Raw genomic sequence first — 20,889 nt, 5'->3', positions numbered from 1 at the left:
GTAGGTTGTCCTTATGGTCTTCTGTAGGGACTAGAACACAGAGAAGTCAATAGGCCGCTCCAGCCTCCAGTGCTCTTCCTGTCTCTACAGAGGACAGGTGCAGAGAGGATTCCTGAGTGGAATTTTCCTGTTCTATCAAATTGTAGGATCTTTGCTAGGGTTTTATGGGGGTTTCCTCTCCTTCCAGCCCATGTCTAGACTGGCAAGTACCTTCCATGGTAAGGGGTCCCCTAGCCCATCCCAGATCCTTTCTAGACCTTCTCAAATCAGCTGTATGGGATGGTCATGTCCTGCTGAAGGGACCCTTCCCATCAAGTTTGATGTCGGGGATGTTGCTTCTCTATTTGACCTTTTGGCTTTGTCATCAGAAGATCCTGACAGGCAGCGTAGAGCATCTTAAGGCTTGAGTCCCCAGGTTCAAGACTCGTATTCGTCCAAGAGTCTCTCCTGGAGGAAAAAGTGAGGAGCTTTATGAGAACATGAGTTGTAAGAGCCCATCTGTATATGCACTCATTGACCAAAAATCCTGCACCAAGAAAGAGGTGTTGGGATGAAACTTTCCCAGTGTGACTGTAATGATGATAAATGTAAGGGATCCCAATATTATAGAAACTGAGACATTTATTAGTGAAAATTGTCCAATTCCAAGGAGGTTTTAGGACCCTGTTAGGCTGCCTCTAGCCCGGGTACAAGATGAGATACGGCCTCTAGCCCGGGTACAAGATGAGATACGGCCTCTAGCCCGGGTACAAGATGAGATACGGCCTCTAGCCCGGGTACAAGATGGATGAGATACGGTTGGGCAAGGAGACATACATGTTTGGTATGGTATCCTAGGGTACATTTGCCCACAGATGTTACAGATGACCCTGTAGATCCTGCCCCTCATAGATTGCTGAAGCTCGCATTTTAGCTGTTCCCATAAATGCTTTATAGGTAATAAAACAGGAGGAGACATTCCTGGAGAAGCCTCGCTGTGCGCAGGCGAGCATATCCAGCTGAAAAGTGCTGAGAAGAATACATGTGGCGGCAGGATGTCCTGATTTTCCATAGCATCATCACGACGGCATACAAGGATTTTCCATAGCATCATCACGACGGCATACAAGGAGATTGACCCCTGACCTCTGAAGGGGCAGGAACAGAGAAAGGTTAAATACCCTCCTCCCACCACCAACACCAGTGTTTCATGTCCCTACCGAGGACAAGGCAGAGAATGGTCTCCCTGTATGCAGGGAGATGAAGCTAAGGAAATTCAATCTTTCTTTTTGTTTTACCTTGGAAAATCGCCGGCATCCTGCATGGCGTCCCCCTGCCCTTCGACGGTCCAGTACTAACGCTGGGCAGGGGGTACAGGGCTCTATCTCATCCCGGTAATTCCAGGGCCTGTTCCCTGGCGCAGTCTCCCTCCTGGCCTACTGAGGCGGCAGCTGGGTTGCGCGCCGGCGCTTGGGGCGCATGTTTATGACGTCACGGCCGGCGATCCGGAAGTGACGTGGCGGCGGTCAGCGCGGGGCCCGGCTTAAAGCCGAGGCCTGAACTCTAGCAAAACGCTCCCAGGATCGATCCCCACTGTTTGCGGAACCCTTGCCTGCAGAAGAGGACGACTATGTCGGCATCGGAGCGGTCCCCTAGAGCTGAACCACCGGCGCGGCTTCCAACCGTGAGTCCGCTTCGGGGGTATTATATGAGCGGGTCAGGGAGTCTGCTTGATCCCCCTCTCCTGCTGTAATAAGGTGATGGGGGGGGGGGGGGGGGGAGAGAGAGTGAGGACACTTATTTCCCATGCTGTGAGCTGTCTGCTGAGGGGAGCTTGCTTCTGCCACCCCACCCCCCCCATCTATCTTGTTCTCTCTCTCCCTCTAGTGGCCATACCATTATAGCTGCCTTCTCCTCTCTTTTAGGTATCTAAAGAAGCCCCGAAAAAGATCAGGAAATCACTCAAATGTATCTCCTGTAATAGCAGACTCCCTGACAACTACCCCAAAAAATTGTGCAAGCTTTGTATATCAAATATTGTACGGGATGAAGCACCCTCTCTAAAAGAGGAATTAAAAACTATGATTAAGGAAGAGATTCGTTCATCCCTGGCCCACCTGTCCACTAATCCCCCCGATTTGCCGCAACCTATGAAGCGGGCTAGATCTCCATCCCCTTCTAACCTAGAAGTTATTGCGGGTGAGAGTGCCCACTCCGTTAGGTCATGGGAAGAGGGGGAAAGAGTCTCTGACTCAGGCTCAGGGGACGACGGTCGTAGATATTACTTTTCTACTGAAGAAATGTCCGACCTATTGAAGGCAGTGAGGTCGACCATGGGTGTGGAGGAAGTGCAGCGTACCCATTCGGTACAAGAAGAAATGTTTGGGGGCCTGAGAGTTAAAAAAACTTGTGTGTTTCCCATCAATGAGAGTATTAGGGATATGGTCCTTGATGAGTGGGCAGACCCAGAAAGACGACTGGGAGTCTCGGCTGCGTTCAAAAATAGATTGCTATTTGATCCGGAGGAGTCAAAAATTTTCAACGAAATTCCCAAAATCGATGTACAGGTTGCTAAAGTGAACAAGAAAACATCCCTTCCATTTGAGGATGCCTCCCAACTTAAAGATTCAATGGATCGTAAAGCGGACAGTCTTCTCAGGAAATCCTGGGAGGCGTCCATGTTTAATATTAAAACCAATATTGCGGCAACCTCAGTCGCCAGATCCATGTATCTTTGGTTGGGAGAATTAGAAACTCATATTAAAGATAAAGCATCTAGGGAGCAAATTCTTAATTCTCTCCCTCTTTTAAAATCCGCCACGGCCTTCCTGGCGGATGCCTCTGCCGGGTCAGTCCGATTCTCTGCCAGAGATGCGGCGCTTTCCAATGCAGCCAGAAGAGCCCTCTGGATGAAGTGCTGGTCGGGGGACAAGACGTCTAAATTAAAACTTTGTTCTATACCCTTTTCTGGATAATATGTGTTTGGCCCGGTGCTAGATAAAATTCTAGAGAAGGCCGCGGACAAAAAGAAGGGGTTTCCGGAAGATCGCCCCTCCAGACGCCGGTATCCTTTTCGCTCCTCCTCGAGTCAAGAAAAAAGCTACAGGGGGAAAGGGAAATCAGGGCGTTGGAGCTATCCAAAAGGGGAAAGAGGCCAATCCTCCTCCCACCAAAAATCCTCCGATAAGCAATGACGCCGGAGTGGGGGAAAGACTCTCAAAATTCCTGGGGTCATGGGAATCTATCTCCCAGTACCCCTGGATTTCCAAGGTAGTCGGTGCAGGCTATCAAATAGAGTGGTCTTCAAGACCCCCAAACAAATTTTCACTGACACGGTTCCAAACAAACCTTTGGCAAGGAGTCCAGAAACTTCATCACATGAATGTAATCTCACCGGTCCCGCCTCCAGAAAGAGGCAGGGCTTACTATTCAACTCTATTTCTAATCAGGAAAAAAGAAGGCACTTTTCGGACTATCATAAACCTGAAACCACTAAACAGGTTTATTCGTTATCAGAAATTCAGGATGGAGACCCTAGCATCTACAATCCCTCTGCTAAGCAAAGACGTCTTCATGTGCACAATAGACCTGCGAGACGCTTATTACCACATTCCCATTCACACCAACTCACAGAGGTTTCTCCGGTTTGCAATCCAGGATATATCAGGGAACGTCCATCACTACCAGTTCAGAGCCCTTCCCTTCGGGATTTCATCAGCCCTGAGAATATTTACCAAGGTAGTGGTAGAGATGGTCGCCTTCGCCCGGAGGAAGGGACTTATGATAATCCCTTATTTGGACGATTTCCTTCTGATTAGCGAAAGTCTCAGCCAAATCAATTCGAATCTGAGGTTCTTTCTCTCCATCCTAGACGACCTGGGGTGGATCGTGAACAAAGAAAAGTCCGTCCTTACCCCCTCAAGGGAAGTTCGAATTTCTAGGTATGATCCTAGACTCCCGAAAGCAAGCGGTATTCCTACCTCGAGACAAAATATCGGTTCTCCAACAAAAGATCAGATCCTTTCAGAAAAGATCTTGCTCTATCAGAGAGGCGATGAGTATGCTAGGTCTGCTAACATCTTGTATTCCGGCAGTTCCTTGGTGTCAAATACACTTCAGACCCCTTCAGTCCTGGATCCTGAGTGTCTGGAACAGGTGCCAATCCTCTCTAGATCATCAAGTAATTCCACCAGCTCGGATTCTGCAGTCCCTAAATTGGTGGAAAATCCACGGGAACTTATCCCGGGGAAATCCCTGGCAGAAGACTCCCCAGATTCAGGTAATAACAGACGCAAGTCTGTTCGGCTGGGGCGCAAAGGTGGGGGATCGTATGTTCCAGGGCACTTGGCCAAATTTGATCAGATCCCAGTCATCAAATTTCAGGGAACTGAGAGCAGTCTGGGAAGCGTTGAAGGTAGCAGAGAAAATGTTGTGTCATCATCACATAAAATTGCTATCAGACAACACTACGGCCTTTGCCTACCTTTCCCATCAAGGGGGAACACGGTCAGTAACCCTACAAGCACTGACAACAAGAATCTTTGCATGGGCAGAACAGAAGGTGGCCTCTATATCGGCAGTTCATCTGAAGGGAATACTAAATCAGGAAGCTGATTTTCTCAGCCGCCACAGGATCGATCATACAGAATGGTCTCTAAGTCCAGAAATATTCAGGCTAGTGGTAAGGAAATGGGGGATGCCCGACGTGGATCTGTTTGCCACCAGGGCAAACTCAAAGGTGGAAACATTCTGTTCCCTAAACCCCAGGGACAGACCTCATGCCTTAGACGCCTTCACCATCCGTTGGCATTGGACTCTGTGCTATGCCTTCCCTCCACTTCCTCTAATTCCGAAGGTGGTACAAAAAATTCTCCATGACAAGGCCACGGTGATTGTGATCGCTCCCCTATGGCCAAAGAGAAGTTGGTTCTCATTTCTCCAGAAATTTTCCCTACAGGATCCATGGTCCCTTCCTGTGCGGGGGGATCTACTCCAGCAGGGTCCAGTTCTGCACCCAAACCTGCAGTTTTTGAAATTGGCAGCTTGGATCCTCAGGCCCAAACCCTGAAACTTCAGGGCCTGTCAGACAAAGTTATTACTACTTTGAAAGCCTCCAGAAAGAATGTAACGTCAGCAATCTACCTTAAGATCTGGAAACGTTTTTGTTCTTGGAGTGGGGACGAATCGCCACATTTGCATAAACCCAACATCCAAAGAATACTGGATTTCCTACAGCAGGGTCTGGACCTGGAACTTAGACCCTCTACCTTGAAGGTCCAGATCTCAGCCCTAGGTAGTTTCTTTGACCAAGATATAGCCAGCCATCGTTGGATCAAAAGATTCATTAAGGCAGCGACAAGGCTCCGCCCAACGATCACCGCCCGTGTCCCTTCCTGGGATCTGAACATCGTTCTTACAGGCCTTACTTTACCACCCTTTGAACCCATGTCTGACTGTCCAATAAAATTATGGTCCTTGAAGACGGCCTTCTTAATTGCAATAACTTCGGCCCGCAGAGTAGGAGAGTTACAAGCCCTATCAATCAGGGAACCCTACCTCCGTATTCTAGATGATGGAATTATTCTCCGTCTGGATCCTGGATTTCTCCCCAAAGTTGTATCCAATTTTCATCGGAGCCAGGAAGTTACCCTACCTTCTTTTTGCCAACACCCCTCTAATGACAAAGAATCCGCATTTCACTCTCTGGACGTTAGACGGGCGGTCCGAAACTATATCGCTGTGATGGAAAAGTTTAGGAAATCTGACAACTTACTAGTTCTTTTTGGAGGAAGATTTAAGGGCCAAAAAGCCTCCCGGTCCTCTATAGCTAGATGGCTCAAAGAAGCCATTAGTCTTTGTTACCAAATGCAAAATCTTACATGTCCAGTCCACATTAGGGCCCATTCCACTCGGGCCATGTCTTCCTCTCAGGCAGAGAGAGCTGGGGCTTCTCTGGAGGAAATCTGTCGTGCTGCCACTTGGTCCAGCATTCATACCTTTTTATAAAGCACTATCGCCTGGATCTTTCCAGATCATCTGATCTGTCCTTCGGGCGGAAAGTCCTCCAGGCTGTAGCCCCCCCTTAACTGATATATTTTTTTATATCTCCTTGTATGCCGTCGTGATGATGCTATGGAAAAACCGGAATTAGTCTTACCGGTAATTCTGTTTCCATGAGATCATCACGACGGCATGTTATTCCCTTCCTATGATTTAAAACGTTTGACCTAGAGGGTCTCTAGAAGGTATGAAGTAATACCTTTTTTCACTGTTTGCCACCACCGGGTTGCTCTGTGTGATTTTGGAAACACTGGTGTTGGTGGTGGGAGGAGGGTATTTAACCTTTCTCTGTTCCTGCCCCTACAGAGGTCAGGGGTCAATCTCCTTGTATGCCGTCATGATGATCTCATGGAAACAGAATTACCGGTAAGACTAATTCCAGTTTTTCTCTCCAGACACCAGGAAGATTTTTCTTGACAAACACTCATTTCTGCCGATTCTCAAATATGAGATGATACAGGGGAAAATATCAGTCTTCTGGAGAAAGAGCCACTGCTTATTAAAGGAGGCTATGAACATCTTGGGGCTAATGACCTTCTGCATCTCCACAGTTCTTTGGAGCCAGTTTCACATCTGTTCTCTCCAGAAATTGATTCTTGCGGCCTCAACCAAACAATTCTTCTTCCCAGAGTGAGAAGACGGGCTTTACTTTCGTGGACTTTCACAGAAAACCTGTAATGAGGGATTCTTTGGAATGTAAGTCCCTATGAATACCAGCAAAACGGGATGAGGTGCTCAGGAATAGAATATGGGCCTAGCATGCTCATTTCCTCCTTTTCCTTTTATTCCGGCCTTCCTCAAGAATATATGGTTAAAAGCAACCAGTGTCATTCAAATTACTTAATTCTGTCCAAAGCACAGCTGGTTCCCGATCCTGAAGTATTTATTTCTGGAAGACCCAGAACCTCTTTATCTCAGATTAAATATTGTTCTTCTCCAGGGCCCTCTTCTGTATCGAAAGGTCCAGATGCAGAAATCCTGAAAGCTTGAATCCTGAGAGGGAAATCCTGAAAATTCAGGGATTGTCAAACAGAGTAATATCTACCTTACAGCAGAGTCCCAAGGAAGTTACCTCACCAGTTTACAGGGAGGTTTGAAAGAGATTTTGCTCCTGGTACGAATCTGAATGTTCGGTCCCTTTTCAGGCTACTTTTACATTAGCGGCAGGCTGTTTAGGTGGGTGAACAGCCTGTCGGATAGTCAGGACTTTGATTAGGGTTGCTCTCAGAGGTGTCCTGCTCTTTCCCTAGTTTCCAGGCTTTATTCCCTCACCCCTGTCCCTCCTATGCTCGGTGTGGTGTGTCCCCCCTCCACACACACACCGAAGTGTGAGAGGATATGATAATGGCATTAGACCCAGGAGCCTAAAGGTACAGATCTCAGACCTGGGTTGTTTTCTGGACCTTCCCCTTGCAGACTATAGATGGATCAAAATGTTCATTAAAGCTACATCCTGGATCAGACCGGCCCTAAAACAATCCATTCCTCTTTGGGACCTAACTTCATTGGTCTCTGCGATATTCTTGAGGAGTTTGGTTTGAGATTCTTGTCCCTTAAAACTGCTTTCCCAGATGCCATTACCTTGGCCCGTAGGGTAGGGAAATTACAGCCCCTTTGCATCAGTAAGTCTTACCTCAAACATTTCAATAAGATCATCCTAAAAGTTTATCCAACCTTTCTCCCTAAAATTGCCTCAGCTTTTCACCTTAACCAAGAGATGTTTTTTCCATCTTTTCAATGCATCCCCTCACAATAGTGATTCCACATCTTAGATGTCAAAAGATCAATAGGAAATATTTTGATGCCCTTGAGATCCTGGAGATAAGATCCAAATTTGTTCATACAGTTCTCAGGAAGGAACAAGGGGAAGAAGGTCTCAGAGACCACCTTGGCGAGGTGGCTGAAGACTGCAATCCAATAATTCTGTAATTCGCAAAGAGTTCCTGGTCCAGATGGAATTAAAGCCAATCGCACCAGGGCCTTTTTCGTTCCATGGGCAGAAAGAGCAGAGGCATCTACTGATCAGATTTGCAGAGCATCGCCTCGGGCAAGCTTTATTACAGACTGGACATCTAATACAATCAGGAGTTAGCCCTAGAGAGATTTGACCCAGACTCCCTTCTCCCCCAACCACATGCTTATCTGGTATCGTTCCATGTGGTGTCATTGGTAATGAGTAAATACATTTTTAGTTGCATCCATCCTGGTGTAGTATTTCAGAAAACGCTCAAGGGAGATGGTGAGAGGAGCCTTGTAACCTCTCTGTGTTCCTGTCCCTGCAGAAGACTAGAAGGGCAATCTCCATGTGGTGCTGTCATGTAGGCCTCCAGAGAAACCAGTCGCTGGTAGAATTCCTACTTCTTAATTTGTGGGATAATCCCTTTAAAGCGGTTATCTAGCCTAATTCTTTAACAGTAGTTCAATAAAAGGAAAGAATATTCCTTTTATTGAACTACTGGCTTTCTGAGGGATTCCAGGCATCCCTGAACAGAAGTATCCATCCCGGGCTGCATACCATCCGTTGTGAGAGGCTTTTTTGCCAACTTGATACACGTCTACATTAGAGTTGTGCCTAAACTAGCACAACTCCACCAGGTGAGCCTCCATTTTGGAGATACCAATTTATATCTATTTTAAACGTTATTACCCTATGGTGCGCCATTCTTTTTGTTCTACAGCGGAACGAAGCCTGCTCTTAATACTAATTTATTTAACAGACCCCTTCAGAGTGTCTGGATTCATACTTACCTGATCCCTGCTGGTGGGTTCCAGCTCCATCGATACATGGGCACCTCTGCAGATCCCGGGTCTCTGAGAATCAACATCCAGTTGACAGGGCAGGGGAGCACCTGCCCCCCAACTATCTCCACTATACTCCCCCCGGTCAACAGTGTGTTGATTTCCACAGACACACCACCTGCAGAGTCAACAGTGGAGCAATGAAGCCAGAACATAGAGGCAGGGACCAAGTAAGTATGAACTCCACCGGGGGTCCGCCTCTCTGAAGGGGTCTATTACACAAGTTTAAAGTTGGATAACTCTTTCAATGATCTTTTGTAGGCATCTAAAACATTCCACTAAACTTGTCCGACTGTCCTGTTATTCACAATATTTGTTTCACACATTTTGAATCAGGATGAAGATCTGAACAATAATAATGCTACAGAGGCAGATGTGTGGGGCGATGAGGAATACAAGGAGAAGATCCCTACAGAGACAGATGTGAGGGGCGATGAGGAATACAAGGAGAAGATCCCTACAGAGACAGATGTGAGAGGCGATGAGGAATACAAGGAGGAGATTCCTACAGAGACAGATGTGAGAGGCGATGAGGAATACAAGGAGGAGATCCCTACAGAGACAGATGTGAGGGGTGATGAGGAATACAAGGAGGAGATTCCTACAGAGACAGATGTGAGGGGCGATGAGGAATACAAGGAGGAGATCCCTACAGATAAGAGCCCAGGTGAGTAGTGACCACTAAATGAAGCAAATACGAGTCTGTAACTATAATGACCCTGAATTGGACTTCCCCCTATAGCAGGCGCCTTCCCCAGGTCCTAACAGTGTCCTCCACTACTCAGATACCCCCGGGACTTACAGTAGTGCCAAACTGTGTAATACAAAGCACATATCACAGCACTAGCAGGTAAGAAGAAAGCCAGGAGATAGGAACTCATCAGTAGATGACTGCACCAGGATGGGTATGGTAATCATACAATGGAACAGATGGATGATGGGGGTTATATGGTGAACGGATGATTGAACAGACAATATGTGGCACTGACTGGATCTTTCCCTAGATCTGTCCTTACATGCTGACCCAAATACCAGACATCACTGACCCTAATTGTTGTCACAGGGTTCCGAAGGTGCACTCTGTCCCCCATCGCCCGCAGACCTGTTGCTTAGCTTTGGGAATGAGGATCTGTGTTTGACCTCATTCCCAGGGCGGCTTTACTAGCTGGGTGGCTCCTTGCTCCTAAGTCTGCCTTGAGCGCCGAGCTGATCACTCGGTGCTCGACTGGTTGGTCTGTCGGTCATGTGATGCTGGCCACGTCACATGACCCTCACTCCCCACTATAAATACAGGCAGCCTGCTGGCTACAGGTTGCCTGTTAATTTCTAGGTTCCTGGCTATTTGTTGGACTGCTGAATACTTACCTGATCCTGTTCCTTGACCATCCTTTTGCCTGATCCTCCTGTACTGCGCATCCGTCCTGGTATTGTGACCTCGGCTCCCACCTGACTACTCTCTTAGGACTCCTCTTGTACTTCTCTGCTCTCCTGGTATTTGACCCCGGCTTCTCCTGACCATTCTTTGCTTAATCCTTTGTACTTTGTAGCTTTCCTGGTATTGACTCGGTCCGTTCACGTCCTGTTGCTTGTCTGTCTGTCTTCCCTGCACATATCCTAAGTTAGGGACTGCTGTCCAGTTGTCCCCTGTCATCAGGACTCGTGAGGCAAGTAGGCAGGGCCAGGGGTGAGGGTGGAGCGCAGTGGTCACTACCCTTCCCCCTGTGTGTGTGTGGACGTGACCGTTACAGATTAACAGGCCCAATAACCACTGTATCATGAATCCTCTTACTACCCTGACTGACCATGTCTCTAACTTGACACAGAGGGTGCAGGAGCTAGGAGAGAAACTCCGTTCTAGTGAGTTAGGGCAAGGTTCTTCCACTCCTCTGTCCTCCAGTCCATATTTTGAACCCCAGATCAAGCTCCCAGAACCCTTTTCTGGAGACCGGAAGAGGTTTCTCTCCTTTAAGGAGAATTGCAAGCTCTACTTCCATTTGCGCCCCGTGTCCTCCGGTCCCGAGAGCCAACGCGTGGGGATTATCATTTCTCTACTACAGGGTGATTCCCAGGACTGGGCATTTTCGTTACCTCCTGGGGCCAGTTGTCTAACTTCTGTGGAGGTTTTTTTTCAGGCCCTGGGTACCCTCTATGACGAACCAGACAGGGCCCTGGTAGCCGAGACAGCTCTTAGGGCACTGGTTCAGGGCCATCTCCCTGCGGAGGAGTATTGCACCCAATTCAGACGGTGGTGTGTCCCCTCAGGATAGAATGAACCAGCCCTGAAGAGTCAGTTTAGGTCTGGTCTATCTGATAATTTAAAAGATCTATTGGTCAATTACCAAATTCCTGAGACCTTAGAGGAGATGATGACCCTAGTTGTCCGACTTGACAGACGAGTTAGAGAGAGACGACAAGAACGACAGTTCTTTTCTCAGATGGTGGTCCAGCCAGAGGCCTTTTCCAGGGACAACACTGAGGTCTCCACCGAGGAACCCATGCAGGTTGGCCTGGCCCGGGGTAATCTTCGTCGCAGACGCGGAGAGTGCTTCTACTGTGGAGATCCTGGCCATTGGATCAACAAGTGTCCTAAGAGGGACCTCTCTGACAAGTCTTCTAAGGCAAGACAACCTAAAGACCAGGTACACCCTGATTTTTCTAAAGGTAAGCTTTTGGTACCCATAACAATTTCTCTGGGGGTTAATAAGTGGCCGGGTAAGGCCTTTATTGACTCCGGTTCAGCGGCCAGCTTTATTGACTTTGAGTTTGCTTGTAAATTGGGTATTCCAATGTTTGCGTTACCTACACCTATCCATGTCATGGCTATTGATGCTACTCCCCTGATTGGTGGTACGGTCAGGTCATGTACCTCTGAAATTTCTCTGTCCGTGGGTGTGTGCCACTCTGAGAGATGTTCTCTTCTAATCCTGGAGAACCTACCGGTTGAGGTGGTACTAGGGTTGCCTTGGCTCCGTTTACATAACCCCACAATTGATTGGTCCAAAGGAGAGTTGGTGAAATGGGGACCTAAGTGTGACTCATGCTTGTCCGTGGTCCAGGCTGGGGTTTCAGTAAGGTCTAATACATTACCCTCTGTTATTAAGGAATATTCTGATGTGTTCTCATCCCTTACTCCAGAGGTTCTACCCCCCCATAGACCTTATGATTGCGCCATAGAGCTAATTGAGGGTGCCGAATTTCCTAAAGGTCGAATTTATAATCTTTCAGGGCCCGAACGCAAGGCTATGGAAGATTATATTAAGGAGAGCCTTGCTAAAGGGCATATTAGACCTTCAGTCTCTCCTATGGGAGCAGGGTTTTTCTTTGTTAAAAAGAAGGATGGTGGTCTTAGGCCTTGTATTGATTACCGGAGGATAAATAAAATCACTGTCCAAAATAGATACTCTCTCCCATTGATTCCGGATTTATTTAACCAGGTTTTGGGGGCAACCTGGTTTTCCAAGATTGACCTGAAAGGGGCATACAATCTAATCCGAATCAAGGAGGGAGACGAATGGAAGACAGCGTTCAATACTCCGATAGGACACTTTGAATATCAGGTGATGCCTTTTGGACTCAGCAATGCCCCAGCTGTGTTCCAAAACTTAATGAACGATATTCTTAGGGAGTTCTTAGGTAAATTTATTATTGTCTATCTTGACGACATTTTGATATTCTCTCCTGATTTCGAATCTCATGTGTCCCATGTCAAACAAGTATTAGAGGTGTTGAGGGAGAACCAGCTATCCGCTAAGCAAGAGAAATATGTCTTTGGTGTACAGGAGATACTGTTTCTAGGGCATGTTTTGACTCCTCACGCCTTTAAGATGGATCCTGGTAAGGTTTTAGCAATTAAGGAATGGATAAGGCCTTCATCCTTAAAGGCTTTACAACGGTTTTTGGGTTTCGCTAATTACTACCGTAAATTTATCATGAATTTTTCTGTAATTGCTAAGCCATTGACCGACCTTACTAAGAAAGGAGCGGATTTGGAGAATTGGTCTACCAAGGCCATTTCTTCATTTGAAACATTAAAAAAGGCATTTAGTAGCGCTCCCATTCTGAATTAGTCTGATCAGGAGAGACCCTTTATTGTGGAGGTGGATGCGTCCGAGGACGGCGCAGGAGCAGTCCTTTCACAAGGTCCTGCTAGCCTCACTAACCTGAGACCGTGTGCCTCCTTCTCTAGGAAATTCTCTCCCACGGAGAGAAACTACGACATAGGGAATAGGAAGCTGTTGGCCATTAAATGGGCATTTGAGGAGTGGAGACATTTTTTGGAGGGGGCAAGGCATCGAGTAACTGTTGTCACTGACCATAAAAACCTAATGTTTCTCGAGTCCGCTAAGAGGTTGAATCCCCGACAAGCCCGATGGGCTCTGTTTTTTACCCGTTTTGATTTCTCCATTACGTTCAGGCCGGGAAGTAAAAATGTGAAGGCAGACGCATTATCTCGGAGCTTCCATGCTTTTCAACCCACTGAGACGCCGCCTGAATCCATCCTACCAGCAAACATCTTCTTAGCGGCCCTAACCCAGGATATCTCGGCTCGCATTAAGGCTGAACAACATCTGGCACCGGCATCCACCCCAACAGATAAGTTGTTTGTTCCCGTACAATTTCGTCTCCAGCTGTTGGGTGAGTGTCACGATTCTGCCTTTTGTGGACATCCGGGTGTTAAGGGCACTAAGGATCTGGTTTCTAGATCTTATTGGTGGCCCACTCTAACTAGGGATGTCAAGTCCTATGTGTCAGCCTGTGAGGTTTGTGCCAGGTCCAAGACACCTAGGACTCGCCCTGCTGGTAACCTACGACCCCTACCCATTCCCAGTAGACCCTGGTCCCATATCTCGATGGACTTTATAACTGACCTACCGCTGGCGGAGGGTAAGACTGTGGTTTGGGTAGTGGTCGATAGGTTTAGCAAGATGGTTCATTTCATTCCCCTGTCTAAACTTCCGAATGCTAAAACCCTGGCGTCTATTTTTGTGAGAGAGATTGTTCGTTTACATGGCATCCCGGAAAATATTGTTTCGGACAGGGGTGTGCAGTTTGTGTCCAAATTCTGGAGGGCCTTCTGTCAAAGATGTAAAATTTCGTTGTCTTTTTCTTCCGCCTACCATCCTGAGAGTAAGACGGAACGCCTTAATCAGTCTGTGGAACAATTCCTGAGGTTGTATGTTGCTGATGACCAGCAATTATGGGTCAAATTCCTTCCGTTGGCTGAATTTGCTCTGAATAACCGTGTCAATTCTTCTGCTGGGGTCTCCCCTTTCTTTTGTAACCATGGTTTTAATCCCCGTTTTCATTCTGGGTCGTCCGTCTCCTCCTCTAACCCTGAAGCTGATAAACTCTCCTCCGAACTGTGCACAGTTTGGGCCCGGGTTCAATCGAACCTAGAAAAGGCTCAAAATTCTCAAAAACTCAAGGCCGATAGGAGACGTTCAAGGGGGATGAACTTTCAGGTTGGGGATAAAGTATGGTTGTCCTCCAAGAATCTATCTCTCAAGGTAGCTTCTAGTAAATTTGCTCCTCGTTTTATTGGACCATATAAGATCACGGAGGTGATTAACCCGGTATCTTTTAGGTTGGAGCTGCCCGATTCATTCCACATTCATAATGTGTTCCATAAATCTCTGCTTAAAAAATATTTTGAACCGGTAGTGCCATCAAAAGCCTCGCCTCCGCCGGTTCTTGTTAATGATTCTGTCGAGTATGTGGTGTCTAAAATAGTGGATGTCTGGAAGGTGCGTAATTCCTTGCAGTACCTGATTCACTGGAAGGGGTATGGACCTGAAGAGAGATCTTGGGTACCTGCCAGGGAGGTTCATGCTCCTAGACTTGTTCGTAAATTTCATTTAGAACACCCTGAAAAGCCATCGCCTGAAGTCTTGGGTCCGGTGGCCCCTCGTAAAAGGCGGGGTACTGTCACGGGGTTCCGAAGGTGCACTCGGTCCCCCATCGCCCGCAGACCTGTTGCTTAGCTTTGGGAATGAGGATCTGTGTTTGACCTCATTCCCAGGGCGGCTTTACTAGCTGGGTGGCTCCTTGCTCCTAAGTCTGCCTTGAGCGCCGAGCTGATCACTCGGTGCTCGACTGGTTGGTCTGTCGGTCATGTGACGCTGGCCACGTCACATGACCCTCACTCCCCACTATAAATACAGGCAGCCTGCTGGCTACAGGTTGCCTGTTAATTTCTAGGTTCCTGGCTATTTGTTGGACTGCTGAATACTTACCTGATCCTGTTCCTTGACCATCCTTTTGCCTGATCCTCCTGTACTGCGCATCCGTCCTGGTATTGTGACCTCGGCTCCCACCTGACTACTCTCTTAGGACTCCTCTTGTACTTCTCTGCTCTCCTGGTATTTGACCCCGGCTTCTCCTGACCATTCTTTGCTTAATCCTTTGTACTTTGTAGCTTTCCTGGTATTGACTCGGTCCGTTCACGACCTGTTGCTTGTCTGTCTGTCTTCCCTGCACATATCCTAAGTTAGGGACTGCCGTCCAGTTGTCCCCTGTCATCAGGACTCGTGAGGCAAGTAGGCAGGGCCAGGGGTGAGGGTGGAGCGCAGTGGTCACTACCCTTCCCCCTGTGTGTGTGTGGACGTGACTGTTGCAATTGTCCCTTAAGACATTCCTATGAAAAATCCTAATCTCTAAGGGTCCATTCACACGTCCGTATGAATGTATCTGCACCCGTTCCGCAATTCTGCGGAATGAGTGCAGACCCATTCATTCTTTATGTGGACAGAATGAATCCTGAGAGCACACTATGTGCTCTCCGCAGCTGCATTTCCGGAGCGGGGCCCCGAACTTCCAGTCCGCAGTTGCGGACAAGAAAAGGACATGTTCTATGGGAGTGCAGGCCGGGTGTATTGCGGATGTGTGAATTGCCCCTAAAACAGACAACAGGAGGACACTAAGACCCAACCCAAACTGAGCAGAGCTGAACTAGAATCAAGGCAGGACCGACTGAAACATGGAACATCCCCTCCCCCCAACCACATACACAGACTACAAGAATCAGAGGTAAAGACTGGACGAACCATAAGAACAAAACTACACGGATGAAGAAAACTAGGAGCGATACTAGAAAATAAAAGGATTACTGGATTCGAAAGCACAGAGCTTACACTATAACCAGCAGCCCCCTGCAGAAGCTAGGAATATTTACAGCGAGGCTAACCAGTCAGGAGCTCCTCTCCAAACAAGGTGAGCTACAGAAGAGAGGTCGGCTGAGCAAGAGATCAGCTACTGTATAATACATAGCAACTGCCCCAAACATACTAGTAGACAGGAGAAGATGAAACCATAGGAGTGTTCCTGCTGATCCTAGCCCATTACACTAAGGTGGTAACGACTCCCTCAGGTCTGCGCTGTGACTCTCCAGGCCTTGCTCAGTAGTATCAGGGTGACAGGTCTCTTCCATGAATCTCCTGGACGTGTCCTGGTGTCCCTCTGTGCAGCATTTCACAGGCCTCATGTCACATACACTCTGGACTGCACTGGATTCTGGTGTCCAAATTACGAATGTGCAAGGTGTCAACACGTGTCGTCCATACAGGCCCCGGGTACCTTCTGGTTTCATCAGAAAAATTGTGAGAATTGGGCTGCCATACCTCTAATAGGGGGTAGGTTTCCTGGCCCTCCTGACACCTCTGTTGCATACAATGACTTATTGTTATAATGCTAGAGTCAGTTATTCAATTTTTCAGTTGGCTTGCTTCGTCTTTCCTAAGGTTATTTCTGCCTTCAACAACTGGTGTATAGTCCGTTCAGGTTCTCACTTGAGTTGATCAAAATAGATTAAAGTTGATGAACCTGTGTCCTCTCTAAGGCTGGGTTCAGACCTGAGCGTTTTACAGCGCGTTCCTACACGCTGTAAAACGCTCAACAGGCAAGAACCAATGATTCCCTATGGGAATGGTTCTCACCTGAGCGTTTTACAGCGCGTACGATCGCTCTGTAAAACGCCCGACGCCCCAAGAAGTACATGAGCTTCTTTGGGGCGTCTTGTCGCGCGTTCCCGTACATAGACTTCAGCGGGAACACGCGACAATGGGCGTTCGCTTGTCTCTGTATGCGCAATTGCAAACGCCCGTACAATCGCGCATACAGAGCTCAGGTCTGAACCCAGCGTTAAGGCAATGTATCTATGAGTTTCTCACACCGGTTTCTTTTGCTATGGTTGATTTCTGAGATATAACCCAAACTGGCCCCACATCACAGCATCAGTATTGGTTATGGACTTGGCCCCTTCTCATTCCTTCTGCTGTAACATTGCCATCAATTGTTGTATGCTGTTCATGGACGGGGGCAGCGTCTCCTCCTCCTCCTGATGCCGGGCAAAGAATCTTTTTTGCAGTATTCTGTTTGATCACGGATGCCCAACTTGCGGCCCTCCAACTGTTGCAAAACTACAACTCCCAGCTGGACAGCCTACAGCTATTAGGGCATGCTGGGAGTTGTAGCCTTGCAACAGCTGGAAGGCCGCAGATTGAGCATCCCTGTGTTAGATGATTGATTTTCCAGGATGTGAGAAACCTGTGCATATGATTGCCTGACTCTTGCCTGTTGTAACAGCACTGTTCTTCTTGCCTGACCCTTCTATGTACTTAGGGTCATTCTGCTTTTAGGTGTGGGGTGACATGACACATTTGGACAGCCCCCTCTAGCCTCTCTTGTCAGTTATGAATTTTGATTGCTGCCTTCAATAGTTTTCAAAAATAATTTTAAAAATGTTTTGTTTTTGGTAGATGACTGTACTGGGTGCTTGGAGAAGTATCTCATATCTACATATTATAATGCAGATGATCCATGTGTCATATCAGATACATATGAAGAGCGTGCCATTATCCCAGATGTACCCTCAGACCTTCACAGCAAAAATCTATCATCTCATCCTTTAAAACAAGTCAAATCTTCTAATTCATCACATACTCTTACTCAGAATGAAACTCGCAGAAGATGTTCTGGAACCCAAAGAGCTCAGAGAAAGCCGTATTCATGCTCAGAATGCGGCAAATATTTTACTTGGAAATCAGGCCTTCTTCAACATCAAATTCATCACACAGGGGAGAAGCTGTATTCATGTTCAGACTGTGGGAAATGTTTTACTAGTAAAACACAAATTGAAAACCATCAGAGAATGCACATAGGAGAGAAGCCATTTTTATGTTCAGAATGTGGAAAGTGTTTTACGAAAAAAGCACATCTTGAAACCCATCAGCGAATTCACACAGGAGAGAAGCCGTTTTCATGTTCAGAATGTGGAAAATGTTTTACTAGAAAATCACATCTTGATAACCATCACAGGATTCACACAGGAGAGAAGCCGTTTTTATGTTCAGAATGTGGAAAATGTTTTACGAATAAAACACATCTTGAAAGCCATCAGCGAATTCACACAGGAGAGAAGCCGTTTTCATGTTCAGAATGTGGAAAATGTTTTACTAGAAAATCATATCTTGCAACCCATCAGCGAATTCACACAGCAGAGAAGCCGTATTCATGTTCAGAATGTGGAAAATCTTTTACTCGGAAAGCATATCTTCTGAGCCACCAGAGAATTCACACAGGGGACAAGCCGTATTCATGTTCAGAATGTAGGAAATCTTTTACTGAGAAATCAAATCTTGAGAGCCATCAGAGAATTCACACAGGAGAGAAGCCATTTTCATGTTCAGAATGTGGTAAATCTTTTACTCGGAAATTTCAACTTCAGAGCCACCAGAGCATTCACACAGGGGACAAGCCGTATTCATGTTCAGAATGTAGGAAATCTTTTACTGGGAAATCAAGTCTTAAGAGACATCGGCAAATTCACACATTGGAGAAGCTGTATTCATGTTCAGAATGTGGCAAATGTTTTACTCATAAATCATTTCTTGCAAGCCATCATAGAATTCACACAGGAGAGAAGCCATTTTCATGTTCAGAATGTGGAAAAAGTTTTACTCAGAAATCATCTCTAAATCGCCACCAGAGCATTCACACAGGGGACAAGCCGTATTCATGTTCAGAATGTAGAAAATCTTTTACTAAGAAATCAAGTCTTGAGAGACATCAGAGAATTCACACAGAGAACACGTTTTCGTGTTCATAATGTGGCAAATGTTTTACTAAAAAATCATCTCTTGTTCAACATCATAGAATTCACACAGTGAACAACCAATTCTAAATCCTTCCTGTAAAACATTTAGACCGACCTATAGGAAAAACTAACTCACATTGTATGTATAGATAACACTGGGGTCTAGTATACTATACCGAGCCAACAAACGAACCAAACCAATTAGCCCAAAAAAATGAGAAAACTCACATATAAAATATATGTAATTTATTGAGACATAATCAAATGACAAAATTAGAATAACATAAGGCACAAGGGTAGAGGAGGGTGGGGGGCCCCATGTGACAGGGTCAAAAACAACCTCCCTCACAAAAACCCAACTGACAGGGAGAGAAGGGTCACAGCCCTGGGTGTAAAACCGCATAGATATGGGGGAACTGTAGGTTCACCCAAAGTAACATATAATGGTAAGTGTGCTGTGTGCATATACAAGGTAAATATGGTCACACATAGCCGACTTGCCCACCCTGGATAACTGGGATGGCCGCATAAAGATGCAGGTAGCCAAGTGCTTACATAAGTAAGGCAGGGCAAGAGTGCTAAGTGCAAGCAGTGACCTTAAAGCATGACAACAAATCAAGATTTACAGGAGGAACCATCATCTGCCAGCAAGACACCTCTGCATCTGTGCCGCCAATCACAACATTTTCCCCAAAAACATCTGTGCCCAAATGTTGATATTTTTGTCAAGCTGGTCAAACATGATTTTGAACAGCTGGCGGGCTATTATGGCCATAAGAATTTGACTTGGGACCAACATCGGGCTATTAAAGGGAGTCTGTCACCACATTTGAGCATATTAGACTGATCAAATAGCGTTATATGTGCCACCGAGAACTTAAACGGTACCTTTGTTGTATCACACATATAACGCTATTTGATCAGTCTAATATGCTCAAATGTGGTGACAGACTCCCTTTAAAGAACTCCGTGATTTGAAGGATATTGTGATCAAACCTGCGGATAAAGTGGGAAAATGTTGTGATCTGGCCTGCACAGATGTATGAAAAAGAAGCATTTAGACAGCTGGGAGATAAGGACTGCTATAGACGTCTAGATAGCAATCCCACCACCAGGTTTAAGGCTGAATTAGATCATATTCTAGACTCCGGGGTAGAAAATAACATTCTGCCAGCACGACTTAAGGAGGGCCTGGTGGTGGATCATCCAGTGACTCCCACCCTGTATTTGCTGCCCAAAATCCACAAACAATTACAACCCCTTTCCCCCCCCCGGGCGCCCTATTGTGTCCGGGGTGGGAAGTCTTTGTGAACGTGTCAGCAGATTTGTGGATTTTTATCTGAGGGGGTGCGTGGAGACCCTGCCGTCTTATGTCAGGGACACCTCTGATGTATTGAGGAAACTCAATGGGGTGTCGCTGGAGGGGGACATGTGGCTGGTCACATGTGATGTAGAGGCCCTGTACACGTTGATATGCCACGACCACGGGATCAGGGCCTGCCAATACTTCATGCGTATGGTAAATTTAGAGCCGGACATTATTGTGTTTGTGATTGAGCTTCTGGACTTCATCTTGAAACACAATTATTTTACATTCAAGGACCGCCTCTTCCTGCAGCTCCGGGGAACAGCGATGAGGGCGACTTGTGCGCCCTCTTGCGCTAACCTGTTCCTCGGACTGTGGGAAAGAGAGATTGTCCAGAATCTCCCGGAATATGGCTCTGTGGTCGCGGTATATCGACAATGTCCTCTTTATCTGGCAGGGCACGGAGTGCCGGCTTCTATCCTTCCTCCAGCAACTCAATAACAACACCCTTAACATCAGGCTGACTTGGCACTATAGCCAGGACAAGATAGAATTCCTGGACATACTTATCAGTAGGCAGAGGGACGGCCGGGTCTCCACGGATATCTACAGAAAGCCCACCTCCACCAACACTTTGCTACATGGCAAATCTGCA

General features: G+C 46.8%; 1 protein-coding gene across 1 annotated transcript; it reads left to right on the top strand.

The window, feature by feature from the left end:
- Nucleotides 1-3,504: 3,504 nt before the first annotated feature.
- On the top strand, nt 3,505-19,119 carry LOC121002654 (zinc finger protein 502-like). Its single transcript, XM_040434088.1, has 4 exons — nt 3,505-4,258; nt 7,886-7,964; nt 9,456-9,505; nt 17,592-19,119. The coding sequence occupies exons 1-4, from the start codon at nt 3,505-3,507 to the stop codon at nt 18,938-18,940; spliced, it is 2,232 nt and encodes a 743-aa protein (XP_040290022.1). The 3' UTR covers nt 18,941-19,119.
- The last annotated feature ends 1,770 nt before the right edge of the window (nt 19,120-20,889 follow it).

This window comes from Bufo bufo, chromosome 5 (genome assembly GCF_905171765.1).
Source record: "Bufo bufo chromosome 5, aBufBuf1.1, whole genome shotgun sequence".
Taxonomy (NCBI): Eukaryota; Metazoa; Chordata; class Amphibia; order Anura; family Bufonidae; genus Bufo; species Bufo bufo.
The sequence above is the reverse complement of the archived record's forward strand: the minus strand, read 5'-3'. Positions and strand labels throughout refer to the sequence as shown.

Bases quoted from the DNA above. Each gene is read 5' to 3' on its own strand.
- LOC121002654 (XM_040434088.1), top strand. From the start codon at position 3,505: ATGGAGACCCTAGCATCTACAATCCCTCTGCTAAGCAAAGACGTCTTC. The intron at 4,259-7,885 runs GTAATAACAGAC...TTGTTCATACAG, and splicing joins AGAAGACTCCCCAGATTCAG to TTCTCAGGAAGGAACAAGGG. The intron at 7,965-9,455 runs GTAATTCGCAAA...AGAGACAGATGT, and splicing joins GACTGCAATCCAATAATTCT to GAGGGGCGATGAGGAATACA.